Genomic DNA, 25118 nt, shown 5'->3' on the forward strand with positions numbered 1-25118 from the left:
CTTAAACTCCTTGAAAATTCACATCTGGCTTGGAAAACTCCCAGGAGAACTGTGTGAGGCCTGTCCAGGATTTCTAGTGCTGCACATGGAAAACCAAGGCTGAAGGTTACAAGGATAAATCAAACCATGTCAGACCAAGCAGGGAAGGATAATGAAGCAGATGTTGTGTATTCACAAAAGCACGGGGAAACTCCACTCAGCCCTCAGCCCATCACATTGGGCTGTTGTGTCGTAGACACCGCAGGGTCTCAGAGCAGCAGGAGGACAAGAGGAACATGCTGTTGTGAATTCATTGTTATAGGGAAAGAAAAAAATAGAAAATTAAAAATGTGTAGGTAGTTTTGACCTCTTTCTTTTTGGATTTGATTTGAGCCTGGGAACAGTGTCAGCTGGGCACAGATACAATCCCATTTGGGCCATATAAAAAGTGGCATAAGACACATGTCAGCGTGGTGGCTTTGACCCCAGAACGTGACTTAATGTGTCTAACGCCCAGGTGGGCACGTTAGGGACACCCCGGCATTTGCATTTCTGCTCCAAAGAGGCTCTAGACGAGATCAACCCACTTAGGAAAAGACCCGTTTCAGCCACATGAGAATCCATAGCTCCCTGTGCTCGATAGGAAAGGGACTGTTTATGCAACCTCCCAAATCCTAGGCCCTCAAATCCACCCTGCAGTTCCCAGCTGTGGGTTGCACGACTGATCACGGACAAGGAGAGAGGGTCCAAGGAGGGACTAAAGGTCTGGGAAGCCCTTGCGGGTGACTCGAGAAGACTCTGCCCATGCAGGCTAACAAGGAGAAACCGAGGGCTGATGTCCTCGGAATCTCTGGGGAACAATGAAGCGGACGGAGCCACGGCGGGCATGATCCCGTTGCCGTGCAGCGGTGGGGGGGACATTCGGACAACAGCAGAGGCGCCACAAGCGAAACGCCACTTAGTTGAGCACCAGGATGGTGCCTTGTGGCTGTGAAGCCCCCTCCAGCACCCTGGTCCCCTCCGTGTTTCCGTGCGGCCTCGCAGCCCTGCACAGGGGGCGGAGCGGGAATCAGGACGGCGCCCTGGCCATGCCGGGGAGCAACTAGGCGAGGAGCAGCCCGTCCCCAGGGATGAGGGGGGACCTCGGGCCGCCCGCCTGCCTAAGTCCCACCAGGGCGCCGTCCCCTTTAAGAGAGAAGTGCGGGCACGTCCTCCCTTCCGCCCTGCCTCAGAACGGGGCCGCGCGCATGCGCGCCCTCAGAACGCGCCGAGCGGCGACGCGCTGCCCGTTGGCGTCGAGGAGCGGCGCCCTGCGCGCATGCGCAGCCGCGCCCCTGCCCCGCGGCGCCGCGCGCAGGCGCGCTGAGGGACGCGGCGGCGGCGCCGCGCGCGCATGCGCAGCTGGCGCCCCCGCCCCGCTCCCAGCGTGCCCTGCGCGGTGAAGAAGCGGCGGCTCCGGGCTGGGGGCATTTTGTGTCCGCGGCAGCAGCGGCGGGGAGACAAGATGGCGGCGGCGGCCGAGTGAGGGGCCGGCGGCGGCCGGGGCCCGGCGGAGCCAGCGGGTTTCGCGCTTTCCCTTCCCTTTCCATCCCCTCTCCCCACAGCAGTAACTCGGCTGCCTCTCTCTTTTTTTTTTTCTTTTTTTTTTCTTTTTTGTTTGTTTTTGACTGCTGGTCGCCCAGAGCCGAGCGCCGCCCGGGCGGGGAGCGGGGCACTCCCGCCGGAGGGGCCCGGCCGGAGCTGAGCGGCGGGGAGCCGCCGTTCTTTGTCTGCCCCCGCTTCCTGCGCTGCTCCGGGCGGCGGTAGAGCCCGCTTTGGTGCCGAGCCCCTCCGCTCCGGGAGGGCCCCTCAACCGCCCCTCGCCATGGCGAGCAGCAGCGGCTCCAAGGCCGAGTTCATTGTCGGGGGCAAGTACAAGCTGGTGCGGAAGATCGGGTCGGGCTCCTTCGGGGACATCTATTTGGCGATCAACATCACGAACGGGGAGGTAAGGGCGGCGCACTCTGCCCGGCTGCTCCCGGGGGCCGTCGGCGCGGGCCCCTCGGCCCCGCGGGGGGAACTGCAGGCACCAGCCATCGCCTCCCTCGAGGGCGCCCTTGGAGCCGGGTTTCCTCCTCCTTCCCCCGGCTCTCGCGTCCTCCGGGCTCGCCGGGGCAGGGGACAGGGCCCGCACTGCATGGACGGCTCTGCTCCTTCCCACAGAGCCCTGCTCTTCCCCACCCGGCGCTCGCATAGCCGGAGGTGCAGGGAGGACACCACTGTTGTGGGCAAAAACACACTTTTGTCTCCCATCAGCGCCAGAGAAATCTCTCTTCCACCAACCATCTGTCCCCCTCTTTCTGCTGGAGAACACTTTATCTCGTGTTCATCAACAGTAATGGTGAAAAACAAAGAAGATTCCTTTTTTCTTTAGCTCTTTTCTCTCTTTTTTTCCTCTTTCCTCCCCCTCACTGCTCTGAGCTGTAAAGAAGAAACACCCACGTATGTTCTTCTCACTTGTATGGATCTGAAGACTTAACATCTCTAGATCAATTTCATTACCCAAGGTGGATATTTATGTACGAATCATCACAATATGGATTTTATTTGAAGACCCAGCAAAACTCAGGATGTTGAACACCCGCTGAGAGCTTTAAAAAATATAAATATATATCCCTGAAAGCAGTTGTGGCAGGGTTGTGTGAGAGATATTGAAGTTCTGTCCCCCTTAAACCTCAGTGGCAAGTCAGTGCTTGGTGGACGCTCTGCTCTGATTCCTTCTTCCCTCTCGCTGTAGGAAGTTGCTGTAAAGTTGGAGTCTCAGAAGGCAAGACATCCCCAGCTGCTGTATGAAAGCAAACTATACAAGATCCTGCAAGGAGGAGTTGGCATCCCACATATACGGTAGGAATCGTCCATGTATGCTAGTATAATCACTTACTGTTAAGTGTGAGGTGGGACTCTGCCACTAAGAATACATGATTAAACTTGTGAGAGATTGGCCTGGTCAGCAAAATGCTCCTTGCTAAGCTTTACAACTATTTGGATTACCTTGTGCCCCCTCAAAAAATTCCCAAAGGTTGGGGTGGGGGGGAAAGTCTCACTCATATTGTGCTTTGTGGCTGGGATCCTCAGCAGTCGCTGAGATATGTGAAATTTTTAAAGCATTTAGAGTACGAGGCTGTTCAGATGAGAGCGGATGTTCCGGGTAAAGGTTAAGAGTTGGTGCTGGAAATGGCTGCTTTCTTTTGTTGTTTTTTTTTTTTCTTTTTTTTTTTTTTTTTTTTGTTCCAACATGTCTTCCTCCTCCGCTCAGAAAATGGCGGATGGACGTGATTAACCCTCCCCCTTCTCCTGTTGGGACAAGGGACGTGCTCGGGCATGTATCTTTTCCTTTCATAGTTATGTGCTGTGAGCCTTGAGACTGCAGAGAACCTCAACCCAGAATGAAATGGCAGCCCCTTTCTGTTACCCATAACAGATGCGTCACTTGGCACTTTAACTGTACGGAAATCCAAGATTAATCCCTCCCAATTGCTCGTTATGTGACTTCCTTGTTTCATATTCTCTCTGAAACTTTCACATGGTCTTTATTAATTTCCTGATATGGGGGTGGAAAAATGCTGATGTTTTGCTGCAACTCTGAGAAGTCACTTCGCTATGTTATTGAGCTGTTGTACTAGGAAGTTTTGGCCATTAATCTGTGTATAAGAATAGATTAAATGAAACAAAAGTCTTCTCCAGCAAGACTTTATCCAAGTGGGTATTTTTTAAGCCTCACTAATAATTATTTTTAAAGTTAGTATTTCTAATGTTTGCTGCATGTCATAAAAGAAATTGTTCTTTGAGCTGTAGAAACAAATTTAATTTAGAAATTAACTCAAACTGTGGATTCCATTTAGTCTCTTAACCCTTGTCTGGTGTTGTAGTGTGTGTACTCTGATGGACTGTGGTATGTATTGTAGAGACATAATGATTTTCTTATTCTAGACTGTGTATTAGTTTTAACAAAACCTGTAACTTAAATCTGCATTTTTCAGGGTAATAGCTTTTTTGTTGTTGTTATTTGTTTGTTTTTCTTTTCTCCTTTTTAAGCTTGACTAGCTGTAGTCCTGGATGTATTCTGTATGCAACCAAGGAGACAGTGTTGTCTTGGCTGTGTATCCTCTTGTCCCCTCCATTCAGTACAGCCTTGTGCAATAATAGAATAAATATACCTCTGTGAAGCAGATTACTTCTAGCTTAAATAGTGCTTTGTGAGAAACCTAAAATTCAGTTTTTATTTTGTACTGCAATTCCCTGCTTTTCTTCAAATGAATATATTTTTTTTTGCAACAATAAGAATAGAAATTGTATATGGGAAAATCATATTGGTATAGTTACATGCTAAAACAGGCACAACTGGGAAAATAGCCAAAACAACTGGATATCTGGTGTTTCAGCATAAAACTAGAAAAACAAGTATTCTTGAACTAAACATTTTTGAAAACTAAACAGATCTTTGGTGCTATAATGAGGCCTAATGTATATCTCTTCAACTTATGTAACAGAAATGAAACAGTGTTAAAAGGTGTGCTGGTTTTTGGAGGGTTATTTCTTTCTCCCTCTTCCTCCCTCTTTTTGACAGTATTGTTTTATCTGATTTTGCTTTGTTTGTAACCAGTGCTTCTGGTTTAAAAGTCACAGTGCCACAAAACTTATAACCACTATAAACCTCTTTTTTTAATGTCCATTTCATGCCAATTAGAGAATTAATGCAAGGTTACAAAAACCTTGATAAGAATAGGCAACTGAAACACTACTTCAGACCATTCACATGGATTCTTAGACTGTGTGTTGAAGATGCTTCAGCTGTTTGATAATGTGAAGGAGTCAAAGATTTTCGCTTTCAGATTCTCACAGTGCTAGTCTCTGGGTATTTGCCTAGAAAATTACCTTTCAGAATATACTTGGAAATACCTGTTTGGTTTTAGGAAACTGCTTTGATTTAAATCTGTTTGTATATACCAGACACTGCTTAAACAGGTTTTTTGACTCTGCTTCTGTTACTAGTTGCCTGATGTAACATTGGTTGGTGCTTGATGAAATTTAGAATAGTATTTTTATATTTTTTTGTTGACGAGGAAGCAGTCCGCACAGCTCTTTGGACAAACATTAAAGCCTGGTGTGTTGGATGGAATTGGAATCTCTGGTATTCTGAGTATAAGGGGGGCAGCTTGGCTTACAAAGGGAGATGTGTCAGTTGGTGCTTAACGAGGATATGTCTTTGAATAGGTTATTACTCCAAAGTCAAATTACTGTGCGTATTGTTCCAGACAGCTCAAGCTTTTCTGACATGCGTTGTTAGCAGAAACTAGGCTTGGAAAATGTATGACTTTGTCCTTAGGTCACTTTGCATACGTAATTGATAATACGCATTCTGCTGTCGTTCTGTAATGGCAGGCTGTCCGGTCAGGATGAGTTGTTCTTGGCTCAGTATGTTTGGAAAGACAAATGGGAATGAATGAAACTTGTTCACTTCCAGCATATTTGTTAAAACCTCCCTAATGCGATGCCCTTAAATAGCAGCAGCGTCCAATAAGTAGGTCATTTGATAGATAATTAAGAAATTGCCCTGACTTTTGCCTTCGCCATGCTACATAAGCTGGGAACAGCAGCACCTCTATCAGTTCTGCAAATTTGGGAAGCAGAGGCATGTAATACCACATTTCTCTTTTGAGGATTATTTACTTGGTCTTCAGTTTCTGTCTACATTAGTAGAACAGTGGCCAACACTGACCTACTAGAAGTTGCATTACATGGCTTTACATGAGTGAAGTGCTCTGTCTGCTGTGGTTGAGTCATGAAACCAAAAGAAGAGTTATGGATTGTTCCTTCAGTTCAAATACCTGTTCCTAAAACGGATTTCTTCTGCCTTTTATATGTGATTCCAAGCTCAGTAATGATAAGTTAATGTATCTAAGTTATCTAAAGTCAAGCAAAATTGTTGTTATTGTTTGTATGTGGCGTTTTTTTGGGGGGGGGGTGGTTTTTTATAGCTTTGTAAGAAAGATGGTGAAATAACAATTTTTGAGTGAAAAGGTATTTTTAAATTGCTTCTGTGAGACTGAGTTCCTTCCTGTTGAGGGAGAACAAAGGGGTTTGGTAATATCACTGTAGCAGAAAACATTGTTTGGATATACAGTTTAACAGAAAATTGATTGTCTTAATTCACTGATAGTGGTAACTCTTTAGGACTAGGAAATAAATTGTTCGCCTTGCTTGCAGGAATAGTAGAAAAGGTTTTGAACTTGTTTCAAAAGTTTCATAGGAATTCATAAGAACTGAGATTCTTAGTTGTTAAATGTTCTTGATGTGTATGTTTAGTTTATACTGTTACCTTCATCTTTGACAAAAGACTCTTGAACCATGCTTAACATCCAACTGCCTGATCTGCCTTTAGGACACAATGCAAAGTCCACACTATTCTGGTAGGCTTATTCGCATTGTTCTGAGCCATCAGCTGCCTTTTTTTTTTTTTTTTTTTTTTTTTTTGTAGGCGAAGCATTTTTGGCTGGCTTCTCTTTTTTTAACTGGGCACCGATCCCATTTGTTTGGAGTATTTGCCTTTGTAGCCAGATTCTTGGTTCTGGCTTGGAATGAAGTGGTGTCTGTTCGTGTAGTGATCTTGTGCATAGTTTTTAGTGCAATTCTGTAAAAGCACTCTGACAAGAAATTGTTTGATAAATTATCTGTGACGGTCAGTCTTGATTTTTGATGTTTGTGCTGTTTCACAGCTGGTCGTATCCTTTATGCAGAGAACTTCTAGGTATCCTCTCAAATGTATCTTTCTTTTAAAAGAGAAGGATCGGAGATGTTTCTCCTGAGGTCTCTTGGGAGAACTAATTTTGTAACCTGTTTTCCAGTTGAAATGGGTGATACCCTAAACCCATCTGTGGCTGCTTCTGCAATATATTAAAATTGCATTTAAAGGCAGGAAAAGCGTAGTGAACATAAGACAGGTATTGTTTGTACTCTTGTGTGGCCAAGTCTGATGAATTATATACGGTATACCCAACTGCACGTGAAGTTAATTGAGGTGATATTAGAGCTTTCTCATTTGTAAGTTTAAAAACTGAAACTCCTGGGTGATTTTTTTTTTAAACATTCTTTTGCAACTTTAAATCCTTATGCATCAGAACTTTTCAATGTAGTAACTTATTGTAAGATATTTGAAGTTGGGAAACTTGTATCACTTAACAATCTTCTCTCAGTAGTGCATTATAAAGTTGCTGATGAAAAGGCAAGAAATACCTGTAAAATATTTTTATCCTTACTGTCACTTATAACATATCCAACAATATTGCATTTAATAAGTCTACCTGTGTTCATCTCCACTGAGTAGTGTGCACAGTGGGAAAACATGGTCGGATTTGGGGATTGTTTTCACATGGGAGTTTTATTTCAGTACTTCAATTCTTGATTTTTCTTAAGCATTGCTTAAAAATCTGTAATTATACTTCTCAGACATAAATTTTAAACTGCTGTCTCAAGAACCTGATGCACTATCTAAAAACCTTTAAAAAAAAAAAAAAAAAAAAAACCTGTCTTCATTTCATTGGTAAGATGGATACTTTCATCCAGGCATGCACAGTAATAAGGAGGAAGGTTCTAGCAGTAGAGCTTCCTATTAATTAAGCTTCTATTATTAATTAAGGCTGCATACTAAAGGATAGAACCACTGTACTAGATAACAGCAAGACTCTTGTGGCTCAAAGCAGAACTGCCTGCTTATCTTGAAAATGAATCTAAATTTCTAGCAGGACAGACATTCCTAAACAAAATCTTAATGTTTTGTAACAGTCTAAAGTCCTGTCTTAATTGATCCTCACAACTGCTTAGAAACAGCCAAGATAGACCACAACTTTAAAACAAATGAAGCTGCTCTTTCTCTGATTCCCTTGCCTCAGCTGAACCTTTGCAGAAACAGATGTGAAAGTACGCAGTTTCGGTTCAGCATTAATCTGGAGGAGATGATCAGCTGCAGAAGCACTACTGACGCAGTGTATTTTCCTCAGGAACATTCCTCATATATAATTCAGATTAATCGTTTATCTTCTCAACTGTCCTCAGTTTTCTTGCTTTTTATGGAAGAAATTTGACTGATATTCTGCTCACTTCCTAACAGCTGTTAATTTACCTCATTAATTCCAGAGGAGCGAGTCAGCTAGGTAGAAGGATGTATGCATCATATCACTAAGCAGCTGAAATGACCATATTGCTTAGGAGATAATTTGCATTGGCATACTTCACATATTCATATTTCTCTCAAACTGTACAAAAAAGTTTTATTTATAGACCCCATCTAACTTCGTAGCATAGTGTGTTCATGGTGTTTCTGTATTTAGTACTTGGGTGGCCTAATTCATACTCACCATGGCAACTAACATTAGATGACATATGCTAAATATTCTATTTTGGTGTTTCAGTCATGCTATATTACATGAAATTCACTTATATTACTGTCTCGTAGTTGGCTAACAGTTAACAAATGCTTTTCCAGTTTTGGGAAAGATAAATTGCCACAGATTTTATATTTCTAGTTTATAACAGACTGCCTTATGTGTATTGCCTCAATACCTGTTACAACTGAAAAGAGTGTTTTGATACAGCCAGATATGTTTACCAGTTTGCCTAAAACTGTTAGGAGACGTCTGCCCTGAGGAGTACAGAACGTAGGACCAGAAGCCACCGCTTTAGTCATCAAAATTCAGCTCCTGTTTGAGACGATGTACTATTTTTGTGAATCAGGCACAATGTTAACACTTTCTAGGTGAGCACCCCAATGCGCATAACTCTGGCTGGAGAATTCTGGCTTCTATGCTTAAAGATAAGTTTTCTTAACCATAGTCAGCCAATTCCTTTTTTTTTTTTTTTTTTTCTTTTCACAGCCACCTCTCTTAGTCTTCCCACCCTTCCTTTCTCTGGATGTATCTAAAAAGAGCAGTTGCATAATTTAATGACTGCTGTGCTGAGCTCTGTGAACCCATGATTATAGGGATCCCCGCCTTCCCATTCACACCTGTAGTCGTTTTCTGTCCCTCTTCTGATTTTTCATCTTTGAATATGGGGCGCAGGTTGTATGTGGAATGCAACATGAAGGCACACCAGTGTCTTTAGCACTGCTATCTCTACTTCCCTGTTGTGCAGAATACCTGTGCTTTTATCTTCTAGGGTTAGTCACTGTTCTCAGAGATGACTGCTGTTAAGGCTGTATGATCACAAGGAGGTCTGTGATACTCTCTTCAGTCAAATCATTTGATTAATGACTAATTTAGTGACTTTTTAAAAGTGGCTTAATGATTACAGAAATTGAATACAGTTTGAGTTTGGTTTCCTGCAGTATGTCTGAATCCTATGTGTTCGTGAGGCTTTCCAGCCTTTCATGTTCACCCTTGTCTGCCTGTTGACTTGTCAAGCTTATTAGTAAGGTGATCTCAGGTGATTCCAGTAGTAAGTTCTCTACAGGTTGTTCATTGTTAACTTACCTTCCTTGTAATAGTTTTATTATTAGAAGAATTAAGAGTGGATAGTAACCACAGTTGCCATATGAGCAGTTCCATTTGGTGTTTGAAAGTCAAAATGAGGAACTAATTGTATAGGGATGGTCAAAGTAGTATAGCATAGATGGCCAAAAAAAAATTTGGGGACAAAGTTAATGAAACCCAAGTCTTGTCAAAATAATATTGTAGCTTCTTGCAGAGAGGCAACAAGATTTTCTGCCTCAAGTGTTAACAGTCACCTTCTTCAGTTCTCTTTAATTCTAGTCTGTCATTTTGCAGCCTTCACTTGTGTAGTTAGAGATTGTGGCTGAACTGATGGAAGCTTTTAGCAGAGAATAGGCTAGTTTGGGGAAAAAAAAAAAAAGAGCTTCTGTCAGAAGAACTTCTATTAAACTGGAACAAAATACTGTCTTGTTATAGTTGCTTTTGTGGCAGGAATACTTTGCTGTGGCAGTGAGCTGATTTAAGTCTCTAACAGCTGTGGACAAAATTACATGATCTGTAATGGTAGCCTTTACTGGTTTAAGAAAATGTGAGTTTTGGGTTGCGTGGTTGGTGTTTTTAAGCGGTGAGCAACAGTATTTACAGTTTTTTGGTGCTTGAATTAATCTCCATCTGAACTTGAGGCATTTCAAGCAAGTTTCCAGAATCCTTCTCTGTTCTTTAAAATTTGAGCAGTCTACAGTTTGGATAGTTACTCACGTTTTGTTACCCTACTATTGTTGCTCTTTTAAGTATTAAGACAATATGTAACTATGGTGCAGGATTAAGCAACTGGGTATCTTGCAGAACTCTAAAAGTGGCACAGTGCTGTAAAACTACTTTCTGGATTCCGTTAGTTGGCAAACAAGTCACTGAAGGGGGTTGGCTTGTACTGGCACAACCTTTTCCAAAGAAGAAATACCCAACAGACAGAATACTATTGTAACCAAATGAAATGTTTTCTCAGTAAAAATCTAGGCACTTGCTTTCCAACATCATTTCTTTTGTCATTGGCATTGTTTAGGAAGTAGGCAGTTTGCTGAAGTAGGCATTATACAATTTTTGAAAGATCTCTGAAGACAGAGGGTTATAAGTTTGAGTAGACCTGAATACACTCTTTGCTATTAAGTGCCAGATGAGCGTCAATACTTTACTTGCTTGCCTCAAGGTTAGTCAAGGGAATAAAAAAACGTAAGCGTAAGTAAACATTGATATGTGTCATGATCTGGCATAATGCCCACTTCACTGTGTGAGATTTGGAAACCGAATGGTTCTCTACTTGTGTGTCGTGTGCCTTGTTCAGTATGGAGATAAGAATATTGAAATTGAAGATGTTACAAAGAGTTTCAGCTCTGTGCATGTACTGGACTGCATATCAGGCTATTGAATCACATGATTTGGAAACCTGCTGACATGGTGAGTCTTAGTCTTTCAAATGAGACTGTAGCCGAGGTCAAATCGACGTCACTGCGATGGACCTTCAACTATGATTTTGCCAAAAGCTTCATAAATGGTGTTTACTGTATCCTGACCGAATTGTTAAACTGATCTATAGTCATAAACAGATATCACTGGGAAGGTTAACAAAGCATTTTCATACGTGAATGAACTGGACACACCTTAAGGCTTACATGTGTACCAGAGTTCTTAAGGGTTATATCAGCTATTACTGTATTGCTACCTGTTTGAGGGTAACTCTGGGCTCATAAAAACATTGTCTTGCTGATGGTTTTGGAGCTTTCAGTAATGTCTTCTACTGCTAATCTTCAGAAAAGTCAAGTCAATAATAGTATACAGTTTGCAGTTTCCTGGCATAACAAGTGGTATATGTGGATCTGTGACTCTGAATCAAAATCCCCATTTTAGGGAATACATCTTACTGGGGCATACTCACTATGGAAGTGAACTGCAGAAATTCACTCCACCCACCCCACCCTCAGAATAACACATGATGTGTCAGGTAGTTAAATCTCTCTCTGCTCCAGATCTCGCTGACGCAGCCTTAGCATGTCTGGAGACTTATATTTGAGAGATTAGTATTTCAGAGATTCTCTTCTTGCCATAATGTTTTACACCTTGACTGTGTATGTCACTAATGTTAAGACCTACCTGCTAAACTGCTTTGAATTTGTGCTTCTCTGTAATGGGTGCTTTCAGTCTGTCTTACTCTCATATTCACATAATGAATGTAAAGAGTACTTGCCAAGGTCCTAAGTGTAATTTCCAAGACTTCCTAAAAGAGCCAAGACTTTTAATACTTCTGTTAGTAATGGCAGCCATTAGATGGGCTTTGAATGGATATGATTTAGCCACCTAATCCTGTTTACCCTAGAAAGATTCTAAGGAAATGGTGCATGCAATGTCAACAAAGTAAATAAAGCACCAGTTTCTTAATATACTAGCAGAAGTTTCAGTGGTCAGTAGTGAAATGAAATGAGTGGAAACTTCTCTGTAAGAAATTGCTAGCAAGTAAACGCGAAAATGAAATGTTAAGAGAACCCGACTTACTGCTTTGTCTTGCGGAATTTGCTTTCCAGCAGTGCAGAATGGTCAGGTGATATAAAATTTTGCTGTGCATATGCAGAAGTAGGCCAAATGGAGGTTGGGCAGTCAACCTGAATAACTGCAATTACTATCCAGAGAGACTACTGTGGAGGAAACGAATACTTTCAAATGTAGCTCCCTGGGTAGGCTTCACTTTCATCAGTTTTACTTCCTTGTGTGTGTTGCTGTAACTAAATTTTCTGAGTTAAAGGTAGTTGCTTGATCTTTTTCCCTTTTGCTGCAGTCTCTTGGATGTTGAACTGTTACTGTACCAAATAATTAGTACCTCAGTTGAGTTTATGTTTCTTAAAGAAAACTGTTTTATTTATGTCTTGATTTACTCTTTAGAATGCTTGAATTTGTCTCAGCTTATTTATTTCAGACTTATTCACAACAAACCTAAACTTCACATGGCAAAATAACTAGAAAATGCATTCTCTTTTCCCACTTTTTCTTACTCTGGCTTACTGTAGTGTTTCACTTTGAATTGTGATGCACTGAGGTGTTCATAGAACCTTGTCAAAACTACTTGTGAGTTTGCATAGGAGTCTAGAGGTTGTCTTGCACCCATATTCAGTAATTCCTGAGCAGAAACTTGTCAGTAGTTGGACATACCCTTAAGAGAAAGGGTATCTACCTGTGTCTCTTCCTAACTCTGCGTAATACTATATTTGTACTCTGTTGCTTTTGCAGTAAAAAATAATTTATGATTACTTCTTAAAAGAGCCTATCTGGGCAGAGCTTTTCAGCCTTAAAATGCCTAAGTTTGGTAGCTCAGCGTCAGATTCCACTGTGAGTGCTAACCTTTCTGTGAATTACAGACCTTCTCAAGTAATACCATGCAGCATACTTTCCCAGTTGAGTCACTTGTAACTTTTTTGTAAATCTTAGCACTCTCGATGAATTTTTAAAAGTCAAAAAAGTGGCAAAATGAACCTGCCAGTAGTGTGAGTACTAATATGTGGGAGGCAATTAATTTAAATGACTGATTTCAAAATGCGTAGCTTCAGCTTCTTGACATAGGGGATGAAAGACTCCTAGACTGACCTGGCCGTATGTAGGCTGTGGTCCATGCTGACTTTATAATGCATTGATTAAAAACTTGTAAAAGTGCGTGGTTTCTTCTAGAATACCTACAGTGGGAACATACAGGCCAGTAAGTCCCTGAATTACCATTCATTCAACAGGAATGTATTCCTGTTATCTGTGTGATCTACTTTTATCTGTTGCAGGCAAGTCGTACCTGAAAATAAAAGCTGAATAAATTGATTTTCAGTTGGGGTTTCTGTGAACAGAAGTTAATTGAACTCATGTTGGCACTGACAGCTGTTTTCTGAGAGTTGATGGCAAGAAGCTTAAATCAGAATTCATCCAGCTGAGAGTTCCACACAACTTGCTTAGAAGTAATAGGATACATGTTTTGTAATTGTTACTCTCCTAGAAACTCAAAGGCTTTAGCATGGGGATTCTCTAGAACTGTATGTTGTAGTCTGCAGCTCCATTTTGAGGATGTCTGTATTTGTGCATTGAGAACTATGGTAACTGCCTCTGTCACTTCATAATAGTTGGGCTGCTTGGCTCACTAATGTTTACTAATGACTAAGGCTTGAATTTTAGATTCCTGCTAATACTGAATATTTTTCTTGTTGCAGGTGGTATGGTCAAGAAAAGGATTACAATGTTCTAGTTATGGATCTTCTTGGTCCCAGCCTTGAAGACCTTTTCAACTTCTGTTCTCGCAGGTTTACGATGAAAACAGTACTTATGTTAGCAGACCAGGTATGTACAAATCTTACTGTAAGGGTTTTTAAGACTATTAAGTCTTTTCTGTAACATCGTTTCCTTCAGGTGGGCTAAATGTGTGATACTGTATTCTGTATAGTGAAGGTGGTTGTTCTCATTCAATGTCACCATCCTCTCAACTTCCTGTCTTCTTTCTCATACCAGAGCATGAGCTTAACAACTGGTTTGGCTGTTCAGGTACTTAAAACAACTCTTTAAATTTTTAGTGCAGTTGCTGCTCTTTGTTTCAAACTTAACCTAGGCCTCTAAAACTGAGTTCTGATATTCACAGTATCAGGAATGTCTAGATTTAGCCTTTTCTAGCGATTTACTTGGTTGTGAGTACAGTGTTTGAAATGCTTTGCCATATTTGTTCTCTTATTATTTAGCACCGTCTTCAGTTACTTTAGAAGGCAATAAGTGATTCTTGAGTTATTTCCAATGGCAGGTTGAAGGTCACCTAATATTATCCTGTCGATGTTGGTACCAAATTGTTGCTAAGCCAGGTGGTCATAGAATCCCAGGCTGTCTGCCAGGGAAGCTGAGAGTTTCTGTTAGAGACAAAGGCAAACTGTCCCTTTTCTCAGCTGCCTTGTGAGACTGATATACTTGCTTTAGAGAGTCACCCACTTAGGTTGGTCAGGATAATGAAGCACCTTCAGGACATCTATATAGCTTTCTTGTAGTTCTTTTGTATGATAAGTGCTAATCAGTTATCATCTGGGAACATTCAGATAGACTTTATGGTATCATTGAAAGAAAGTGACCGTTGGGACACAGTTTGGTAGAACTGCTGCCAAGGGCATGATGCTGTAAAATACTTAAATTCACTAAAGACTTCAGGAAATATGTCTTGGTCAAAAAGCTGTATCACAGATGCATATGCTGTGATTGAATACATCACCATATATGAGGATGCAGATGTGTCAGCATTTCTTTGTATCTTCATTGCTGGCTCTTTTTGGATCATGGTAGCCCGCCTAGGACACTGTGGGCTAACTGGAAAAGTGAGGCATGGAACAAGATGAATGAGTAATAGATGAAAAGAATTTTAAAATTGCTTTGTGGAAGGTATATAAAGTCTTTTTTTGAAATACGGCTTTAGAAAAATTATTCAGTAATGGCACATCACAGTCAGACAAACTAGAATGTCTGGGAAGTAGTTTCGGGCATTTGAACTGCCAGTTCTTGACCATTATTATATAATTTAGGTGGCTTGATATTTTAGTACATTACTTTGGTCTAAGAAAAGACTTGGCTTTCATTTAGCAAGTATTTTGTCTTAATTTGGTGAATAAGTGAAACTTCCAGGCTTATGTTACAGAGGAAGGCAGCCCTACAAACCTACAAAGTCATGCTTTATTTCAAGCTTCAGTAAATTGTTTTGTTGTCATCGAAATCCTAACTGTTTGGGTTTGTGTGTTTTGTGTGTGTGTTTTTTTTACAGATGATCAGTAGAATTGAATATGTGCACACAAAGAATTTTATACACAGAGACATTAAACCAGATAACTTCCTAATGGGTATCGGGCGTCACTGTAATAAGGTTAGTCTAATGCTTTTTGCTTGAATGATGCAAAGAGAATGGCTATGATTGACTTTTTTCTAGCTGCATAGCTTTTATAAAAATCGTTGCTGAATTGATGTTTTGGATGCTAAAGCCATAATTCTTCGGTTCAAGAACTTGGATTTCCCAGTGTCTGCTGCCAGATACAGCGATTTCCACATACAGGTCTCGCTCTGAGGGATGGACTTGGCTACAGGATGAATTCTAGGCTTGCAACAAGAGAATAAACCAAGCCTGGAGAATACTTGTCTACTTTTCTCAATGATTATATTTAATTATTGAGATAACTATTGTAATAGCTTTTTTTTTTTCTGCTTAATATTTTAATATTAAAGTTAAATCGTTTCTTTGCCTTTGGAACTGTCTTCCTGGGATGAAAAGAATTCATGCCAACGTGGGAGCTCCCGAGCTACCAGTCGTCAGGGCATAAAAGCTTAGTGCCTGACTGGTAAAGAGACTTGTTCAGCCATGAGCTGTGGATATGACTAAGAGTGAACATACAGATAAATCATTGTCTTTATAAGTGAATGAATTTGTGCAAATATGGTGATGGAAAACTGTTAAGATGTAAAGTAGCTGAATCTGTAAAACAAAAACTGCTTTCAGTGAACTTTGATGTGAGGAATAGTGGGGGGGAGGTGCTGAGGTGGTTAAATTTGCTTGAATGATGGGTATACTTAGTCAGAAGTGCATGTTTTCAGTTAAAATACTGGGTTTTGTTTCCTTTATTTTTAGTTCTTGAGTGAAATGCTTAATCTTGCAATTTGTGTGTCGAGCTCGGGCAGACAGGCAGCATTGGCAATGCATTAAGCATGCTACTTAAGAGAAATTAACTTAAGGACAAATGTACATGATCAAGCTGTTTATTGGAAGCAAGATTCCCACTTATGTTCTCTATATGTCATCAGAGAATGTCTACGGTCTTTAGGCACTTAGTATTTAAAATGTTTACCTTTGTTTGCCTGTATGAATGCCAACTTCAGGGCCATGAACATTAGAAGGAGAAAACCTATTGACATGAGATATGCTCTTATCTGAAGAGGTGCAGTGCACTGAGTGTTTAGTTTTAACTATTTCAAAACTGTTTGTAACAGTTCAAATAAGAGAGAGTTTTCATGTAATTCTGTTGCTATTAAACTTTGCTTGTTCCCAAGTTTCATACTTTCCCTCTGTAGAGCTCTATTTTTCTCTGCTGCATTGAGCATTTAGGCTCCCTAATTTTCTGGCATGACTTAGCAATATAACTAGAAAACTTTATTGTTTTTTTTTCCCCTAGTGTTAGCATCTGATTTCCAAGGATTCTTTTTCTGGGCCATTTTTCTCCACTTTTGCACTGTCATGCTGGGCTGGCCTTGCTGCACTTTTTGTCTTGACATGGAATAATGGCCTAGAAAATGCTGCTGTACATGTTTTAGAAGAGGAACATATTAGGTTTGCATCAGCTGAAATGGAAAACCAAAATTGCCTATGGAAAACCAAAACTGCCTGTAAACCATGATTTTTCCTTTTTTTTTTTTTTTTTTCTATTTGTAGATTACTTATGGAGTCACAAGATGATACTCTGGATAAACACTTTCTGTGAGCATAGGCTTCATTTACTGATGCAGCGTTGAGAGATAAAGGGGATAGTTCTTTGCAAAAATGCAAATTAATTGATTTACACATTTCCTTATGCAAAATTAGAAATGAGTTGCTTCAGTTGGGAAATAATAGATGTTTTACCTAGAGAACACATAGCACCACACAGTTTGTGCTTTGTTTCTTTTTGTAGTTGAGTGTAGTTTGGGGTGCTTATTGTTTTTTTTTTTTTTTTTTTGCTTTGTTTTTCCTTTTTTTTAAAGCTATCCACACACTGCTTAAAGATACATCATCCACAAAGACTAGAATAGCATGGTAATCTTGTTCCAGTAGCTTCCTGTCAGTTATATTTAAAAAAAAATACAAAATTAATCAATTTTTTTCAAATTTTTAATTTGACAATGGGGAGAGATTTTACTCCCACCTTAAAAGGTGAATTTTCAGCTCTGCTAGAAATAAGCCCTGCATGCTTACGAAAATAAACTTTAAGGTGACTAAATGCCTTCTACCTCTTCCTTACTGAAGATTTACTTTTTCTAAATGTCTCTTGGGGGAAGGGCAGTTTGTGGAACCAAAGGCTGCTTTTGTAAGCAAAACTTCAATTTCCTTTTTTAATAGAGCCAAATGTCACCATTGCTATCCCTGATCGAGGCAGTGTCATTCCGAAGTGGCTCGCAGTCGAAATTAATCTCGCCACATCTTTCAAATTTCCTCCTTAAAACAAACAAACTAAAAAATAAATCATGGAAAACTACAGTGCTTGATGGAAGAAGGATGGCATTTGGCTACCCTGTTCTTTCTCGAACGCCTCGGTGTTGCCTGTCTGCGCCGGCCTTTGTTGCAATGTGAGCAATACTGTTTGATGCACTGCCACCCTCTATTGTTTGTTCAGTGTTTAGAATCTCCAGTGGGGAAGAGGAAAAGAAGCATGACTGTTAGTACTTCTCAGGACCCATCTTTCTCAGGATTAAACCAGGTCTGAACTGTCTCCTATTCCAACCTCAACCCCAAGTTCATGTGCTTTATTTTTTTTTGTTTTGTTTTTGTTTTTTCTTTCTTTCTGGAGAATGTAGACCTTGCAAAAGCACCTCTTATGTTGGCATTATTCAGACATACTTGGCAAACATGTAACATTACTAAGATGTTTCCCTGTGGCGCTTGTTTAAATTGTGTAGTTATTTCTAAACTTGATTTTTAAAAGGGCTAAGGATACGTGCTTCGTTTCAAATGCAGAATTGGGTTTTATTTTGGTCTTTAAAAACTCAAAGGCAATCTGTTCCATGTACTGAAGGGGTAGACATGCCCTTCCAGAAGAACATCAGGGTGTAGGGCTGGCTTGCTGCCTTCTTGAAGGGTTTCTGCAGCGTCTTTGCACATGAAGAAATTCCGCCATCACTTCTGCCAGGCTCTTTCCCTGCACAGATTTTCTTCATAAGTTTCAACTGTTTGAGAATCTCTTATTTGATAAGCCCAGTGGCTCAAAATGAAATAAGTCCAATATGCTGTGCCTTGGATAAGCACGAGCTTGTATTGTAAAGCGAAGTGTACAACTCCTGCCTCCCTCAAGAGAAGATGGATTGCAAAGAAATGAAGACGTGCACTGGTTTCTAGTAGGATGTTTGGAAATTGCTGAGTACAGATCATAGCTCGGGAGCGTGTCCATGGCATCAGTTAGCAGCTTTCCACAACAGTAATCTTCACTTACTAGACACCAGGCAGTTAGCTGTGCTATGCACACTGACAGACTTGTGTTATCTCCTCCTCAAACTTGCTTATCAGTTGACACAGAAACTTTGATCTGCTTCCCTACTTGCTCTTGGCAGAAATCTTGCTCTGCTTCTCCGGTTTCCTGCTGATCATGCAAGAAACAGAACCAAAGTGGTATGAGATTACCTGTGGAAATACTTACGTGTCAATGCTGGCCGGTATCGGTCGATTCTGTGCTCATTCGAATCAGATTTATATCTTCCATTTTAACTTCTTTCAAGGTGATCTTATTCCATTAACTTCTGCCTATCTAGAATAGGAAATAATAAGCCCCAGCTAGGGAACAAAGTAAACTTCCCCAGAGAACTCTGTGCTGTCAGATAATATCCAGTTACTTTGCTAGTGAAAAACAGGACTGTGTTTGTATGTACCAAATAAATTTAAGGGCTAGACAGCAAGTATTTATCTCTTAAAGGCATACTTCCAATGTTAACAATAGATTGTAGATTTGTGACTTTTCCCCTTCATAACATTATTATTGGGAAGATCCTCCAGAATTAGATAAAGCAAGTAAAGATTTTGAGTTCTGGAAAGTATAAAACTTCCTGCACAGTGACAGTATTTTGGCTATGTGCATAGTGCTGTTTTTCCTCTCCCTGCTCAAGGCATAGTATTTTGCATAAACTAATTGACAAATGTCCTGCAAAAGTGGTTATTGCCACCTATACATCAGAGGCTGTCAGCAGATTACAGAGCTTTAGTCAGAAAATAGGGAATGGCATTTGAGAAAGTTTTCCTTTTAGGGGAGTTGAATTTGCAGTATAGTAATTGCATAAAGCTTTATACTATCTGGCTTAACAGTTCGGTATCAAAATCAATCTTTTCCTGGTAGCTTGAGAACATGTTCTTGCTCATTAACTAAATAACCTGCCTCTAGTGGTAGCTGTACCCAGTACCTCCCTCCTCACCTCATTCCAGCTTTCCAAACTGTTGTCTGACCAGCGGAGGAGACTTTAAAGCTTGTTTGACATCTTGTTCAAAGCCACCTAGGCTTTGAGGGTGACTTTCAGTGGAACAACTTGTAGAAAGCAAATGTGGAAGAACCAGGCTTTGTGGTTGCACAGAAATTGCGGCAAGACTTCAATTCAGGGTATTCTGTGCTCTCATCTGTTTGAGACAACTTTTGGGTATTTTTCTAGACTACTGAATTAATTTTTTTTTAAAGCTACAACCAACTATTCTAAAAAATAGCAGCTGTGCACTTCAGAAATCTTCAGATCTTCAGTATCTTTCTGGAGTCTCTTTCTTGCCAAGTGTCACTTTGAAGTTCACACAGCTCTAGTGTGCCCGAATGAACCTGCCTTTCTGGCTCCAGACTCAACTACAAGTCAGTCTCTGTTACTTGTTTGCATTTAAAGTCTTCTGTTCTGGAACCACTTTTAAGTGATACTGAATAGATTTTTAGTGAACTTAACCATGTCATCTTCCCATCACCTCCCCTTTCCTATCCCCCAACAGCAGCCTACCAGTATTTATAGGGATTGGTGTTCTTGATCTTGCAGGGTTAATCTGAGCAATGGAATCGGGCGTTCCACTCGATGACATTTAGTTCGAAGATTTGTTGTTAGAGCTTGAAATGCTTCATATATCCTTCTACCTTAGCTTTTGTTATCTAGTCCTAAAATCTTGACACAAGAAGGTAGAATCTGTATTAACCTTTGTAGGTAGGTTGGCTGCTAGCATGCTGATTAGCACACGCTCATTAGTTGCTAAATACCAGATCATTGGGCGAAGAAGCCTTAATTGGATTCCATATGCTAGACTGCAGCTTCCTGACTCTATTAATATAATCAACAGAGTTCCATGCTGTCGTGATGGTGTTCTGGTAGTCTTAAAATGGACATATGATGAAAGCAAGGGCTCTTGTTTGTTGTTGAAGCTTTTGGCCTTTTACTCTGCAGAATGGCCTGTGTTCTTTCTGATTAAGTAGAGAAGTACAGTACATCATTAGCATTAAGTTGCTGAGCTGCCATTAACTGCCTGTATGTGTAAACTGCTTCAGTGTGAGTGGATTTTTGTGAAATGTATTTTTGCACGTTAATTCCCTTCCTAAATAATGCATTGTAGTTACTGAACTAGTGTGATACAGACTATAGTAGTAGCACAAAATAGCTTAGAACTAAGCTACAAGTGTTGAGTAGCACAATCTAATCTTTTTCACTGGATTGAGAAAAGGCTTGAACTAATTCAGTATAAAGATTTTTGAACTTGCTAGTCAAGACTCTGCAATGTTACTTTGCTTCCTCTAAACTGTAGGCTCTTACATTGTGTGGTTTTCTTAAATTATAGCTATTACATAGTAAAAGAGGTTGAAATTTCTTATATTGTGTGAGAATATAATCTGTTTTCATTTCTCTTTTTAAGTTATTCCTTATTGACTTTGGTTTGGCCAAAAAGTACCGGGACAACAGGACAAGACAACACATACCATACAGAGAAGACAAAAATCTCACTGGCACAGCTCGATACGCCAGTATCAATGCGCATCTTGGCATTGAGCAGAGGTGAGTTTAAGGAGTTCTTGGAGGTTATAAGATGGTCTTGTAAAATTTTGAAGTTTCTGAACTAATTTTATATGAAAAAGTGTATATTAATTTTCTTAGGGTTCCTTGATTCGGTGTCATTGTTCAAGCTTAACTGATAATAAAACAAATGATGGGTGTAATTTCTGAACTAAGCACACACATACTGCAGACTGTAAGCTGTTCTTGTAATGCAGTAGCTGGGCGAGCCTGTGCAATGTAGGAAGGGAGCTGCAAAGCGTGATTGCTTTTAAATTCATTGGGAGATCTTGTGGCCTCTCTGCTGGCATTGGTAATTCTGATGAAATCTGAAATGTAATGTGGTCTATGTTTAAAAAGTCATTAAACCATCTAGAAGCAGCAGAGAAGCGAACAAATAATGCTCCTGTAAACAAGAAAAGCCAGACCCAGATTCTCTGGCAGGATATTTTGTTTGATAGTGCTTTACTTAAGCTAGTACACAATATGTCTTCTCATATGTAAGGGCACCTATTTCTGAGTTGCTGTTGGTGAAAGTCTCCATTTCTTGTTTTAATAATAGAGATGATCATCTTGTCTTTCAAATACACTTTTGTCAGTATATACACTTTTGTCAGTATATACTTAAAGGTAGTATTTCAAAAAAAAAAGTTTGAAATTGAATTTTGTACTTTCTACCACAGAAGCATGTAGTTAAACAATAAAAGAATGAACTGCGTGGTGAGTGGAATCCATTAAAGCCTTTATGCCTGCTGAATCCACTGCACCTTCTCCTAGAGTTTTAATTGTAGATCCGTGGTTCTGTACTGGTTCACTGGATTCTGTTGATGATTAAAATCTGCTCCTCTAATGGAACTAGAAGTTCTGCAGGCTGGAGTTTGTGGTCTTATTTATTATCTTTTTCACCCCTTTGACCTTGACTGTGGTTTCATGTTCCAGCCGAGATGACCTAATAACTGGGTGCTGTTGGGAGGAATGAACCCCTCTTCTCTCCCTTGACCCTAGGACTTGTTTGTCCTTGGAGTGAACTGGTTCAGGGAACCAGCTTGACTTTTCTGATGCAACTCCCTGAACTGGCCCTCACGAAGGTTAGGAAGCTGGTGCAATATTCAGGAGTGGGTAGACAGGCACTTTTTGGCAGTAACTGCTGGTTATATTGGCTTGGCTGTGATGTGAATCTTCACCTGTAGTTTTTCTTCTAATATGAAGTTCTAGGAGCAGCAGAACTGTTCTGGTTCCTTCAGATTGTTCCCTTAGGTCGTGCTCAAGTGAAAGTCTCGTTTTACTCTCAGCCTTATGTGTCATCCTGTTGGCACCCTGCCCCGTCAGCCCTTTGCTTCTTGGTGTGGTGGGAGGAGTAAAGCCTTTTCTGCCATCTTCTGAATACACTTCCTGCAGATCCTGCTTGGGCAGCAGAGAGGTGGGGAAACCTGACAGGTTCCCTAGGAATTCAGGGGAGAAAAAAACAGAATAAATTACTCTTCTGTATCATGTAAAATAGGCGTTGACAGTAGAGGGACAGTCCCTCCATAGCTGGGAAGAGGCAACTTCGCCAGGAAGAAACAGTCATGGAACTTTTTCCCCACCCCAGTTATCTGTGCTGGCCTTAGTAATCACGAAAGCTGTGTGGCAAAGTATGGCAGTGTTCGTGTTGCTGGAGCCTGCATCTAGAGCATGTGCAGTACAGAGCACATTGGAAGCCCTTTAGATGAGAGTTTGCAGGTGGATTCTCCATTAATTCTACGCACCCTTAACTTCCAAAGTTTCCAGACTGCATTGAAATTTGGTTTGGAATGTAAGAAAAGCAGCACCTCTCAAATGATACATGCATCCTTCTAAATACCCTTTTTTTTTTTTTTTTTTTAAATAACATGGAGATACTTGAGATACTTCTTCAATTTCCTTTGTTAGAAATAAAGAATGAAATTGGGCGCTTTGAAAATGCACTGGTCTTCTGAGTATTGATGAGGTTTAGGGAAAGATCTGTAGAAGGCCAAAGATGATCATTTTCATTAAGGAAGTAACATTGCACTTTTTAAAATCGTATATACCGGAGAATGCATTGTAAAACTTTTAGTTTTGAATCCAGACTACGTAGTTATATAGAAGAGGCATTTAATTTTTTTTCCTTTATTTTTGCAAAGTTTCATGCTTCCCTGTGTATTATAATGTACCTGCAGATGTAAAGAACTTAGCCATGCATAACATGTATTGACTTGCCTGTAGGATTAAAAGACTGGTTTTGATGGCTTGTTACATGTGTGCCAGTGATGTCCTATACTTCCAGGTGTCTTAGTTGTATTGAAAAGTGCCTCTTTTTAGGTTGTGTTCCTTAATTCTTGTTTTTAACTTTGCAATGTTCATACTACCTGGAATAAAGGCTAAAATGCTGAAGTTTGTAATCCAGTGGTTTTACTTGCCTTTTTACAGTCGTCGAGATGACATGGAGTCTCTAGGCTATGTATTGATGTACTTTAACAGAACCAGTCTTCCTTGGCAAGGATTAAAGGTAGGCTCTGTTGCCTTTTTTTTTTTCCCCCTTTTTTCTTTAAACTTTACACACACACACTCCTACCTTTTATAGTTTGAGTGTGATGCTTTATTGTTGATCTGCGTAGGTTTTTCTAAGGCATGATATTTATAGAATGTAAAAGAAAGGTTCTTTCTGCTTATTGTGCAGCAGGCAGAATGTGTATTGTTTAAGTCTCTTAAAATTTATGCTAAACAATAGCTTACGTCAGTCTTGCAAAGTTGTTATTCTGCTGCTCTAGTTTGAGACTTTCTTTGGGAAGTGGAAAGTAACCTTTTTAGAGGCTTCTTCAGTTGCTGCAGAAAGCATAGAAACAGCTTCCTGCTTAGCAAGTTAAGTTGTAGTGATATCTTCAGTCTAGTTCATGCCATGGCTGAAGAGAGTTGTTTCAAGTATTATCATGTGTGGTAACAAAGTACCAGTGTGGCAAATATTTCTATTATATGGACTTCAATAGTTTATTTCCATCTTTTAATTGTTTTTCTTCCTCCATGTGGGAGTTGTGTAACTCAGATGGTGTTGCAGCTGCAGATCTAAGACTTTTAAATAGGCAAGCAGCTTGTGAAACACTAGAACTCTTCAGCTGCAAATGAATGTAATGGATGCTTGCTGAAACACACAGGCAGCCCTTGAATAGGGTGCTGAGTGGGAATTAATACAACTTTGGCAAATGGATATGCAAGTCTTGTCTATTTAATGGACAAAAGCAGCAGCTAGAACTACACGAGCTGCGCCATGTGATGGAAGCATTAGACTGCAACAAATGGTATTAAACTGTGTCCAAATCTTAATACCAGATTGACCTTCATTCTCTTTGCAGTAAGTGTGTGGGACTTGGAGATTTCATGTAAAATATTTCTGATTGACCAAGGGAATTTTGTGGGTATTTTTTTGTTGTTGTTGGTTTGTATTTTTTTTTGTTTTTTTTTTTCTGTTTTTGCTACTGTTAATCTGGTGTTGCACAATCTCTCTTATATTGTGACCTAAATGTTCCACAGGCTGCAACAAAGAAGCAAAAGTATGAAAAGATTAGTGAAAAGAAAATGTCCACTCCTGTTGAGGTTTTGTGTAAGGTAAGAGTTTCCAAATGGTGTCATGCAGCGAAATGGAAGTTCTTTTCTTTGATATTTCTAAAACTAGAGCCAATGTATCAGATATTCAGCAGCACATGCAATGCAGGACTGGTGCTTTTATGACAGTCATGAATTTCTTGCATGCTGGCCACCTGACAAGACTGAATGTGTTACAGGGCAGGCATCCTCTGCCACTCACTAGAGCGTTTCAGGCAGCCGTCATTCTGGTTCCTGATGACTGCCTGCTCTGCAGGCTCACAAGTTTTCTTGAGCAGGGCTTGTTTCTTAAAATTC

General features: G+C 40.4%; 1 protein-coding gene across 3 annotated transcripts in view; it reads left to right on the plus strand.

Moving 5' to 3' along the window:
* Positions 1–1688: 1688 nt before the first annotated feature.
* The window catches only part of CSNK1A1 (casein kinase 1 alpha 1), a 31539-nt gene continuing 8109 nt past the window's right edge, over positions 1689–25118 (plus strand). For 2 of the 3 annotated variants that reach the window (XM_088536779.1, XM_088536780.1), the window contains exons 1-8: positions 1689–1966; positions 2756–2862; positions 13679–13805; positions 15256–15354; positions 17846–17929; positions 21085–21224; positions 23652–23730; positions 24750–24824. In XM_088536779.1, the coding sequence (XP_088392905.1) occupies positions 1844–1966; positions 2756–2862; positions 13679–13805; positions 15256–15354; positions 17846–17929; positions 21085–21224; positions 23652–23730; positions 24750–24824 (834 nt within the window). In that variant the 5' untranslated portion in view covers positions 1689–1843. The remainder of the gene's footprint in view (positions 1967–2755; positions 2863–13678; positions 13806–15255; positions 15355–17845; positions 17930–21084; positions 21225–23651; positions 23731–24749; positions 24825–25118) is intronic. The other variant, XM_088536781.1, reaches the window with a different exon arrangement.

The sequence above is a fragment of the Tinamus guttatus genome, unplaced genomic scaffold, assembly GCF_059628265.1.
Source record: "Tinamus guttatus ecotype Peru unplaced genomic scaffold, ASM5962826v1 Tinamus_guttatus_pri_ptg000710l, whole genome shotgun sequence".
NCBI lineage: Eukaryota > Metazoa > Chordata > Aves > Tinamiformes > Tinamidae > Tinamus > Tinamus guttatus.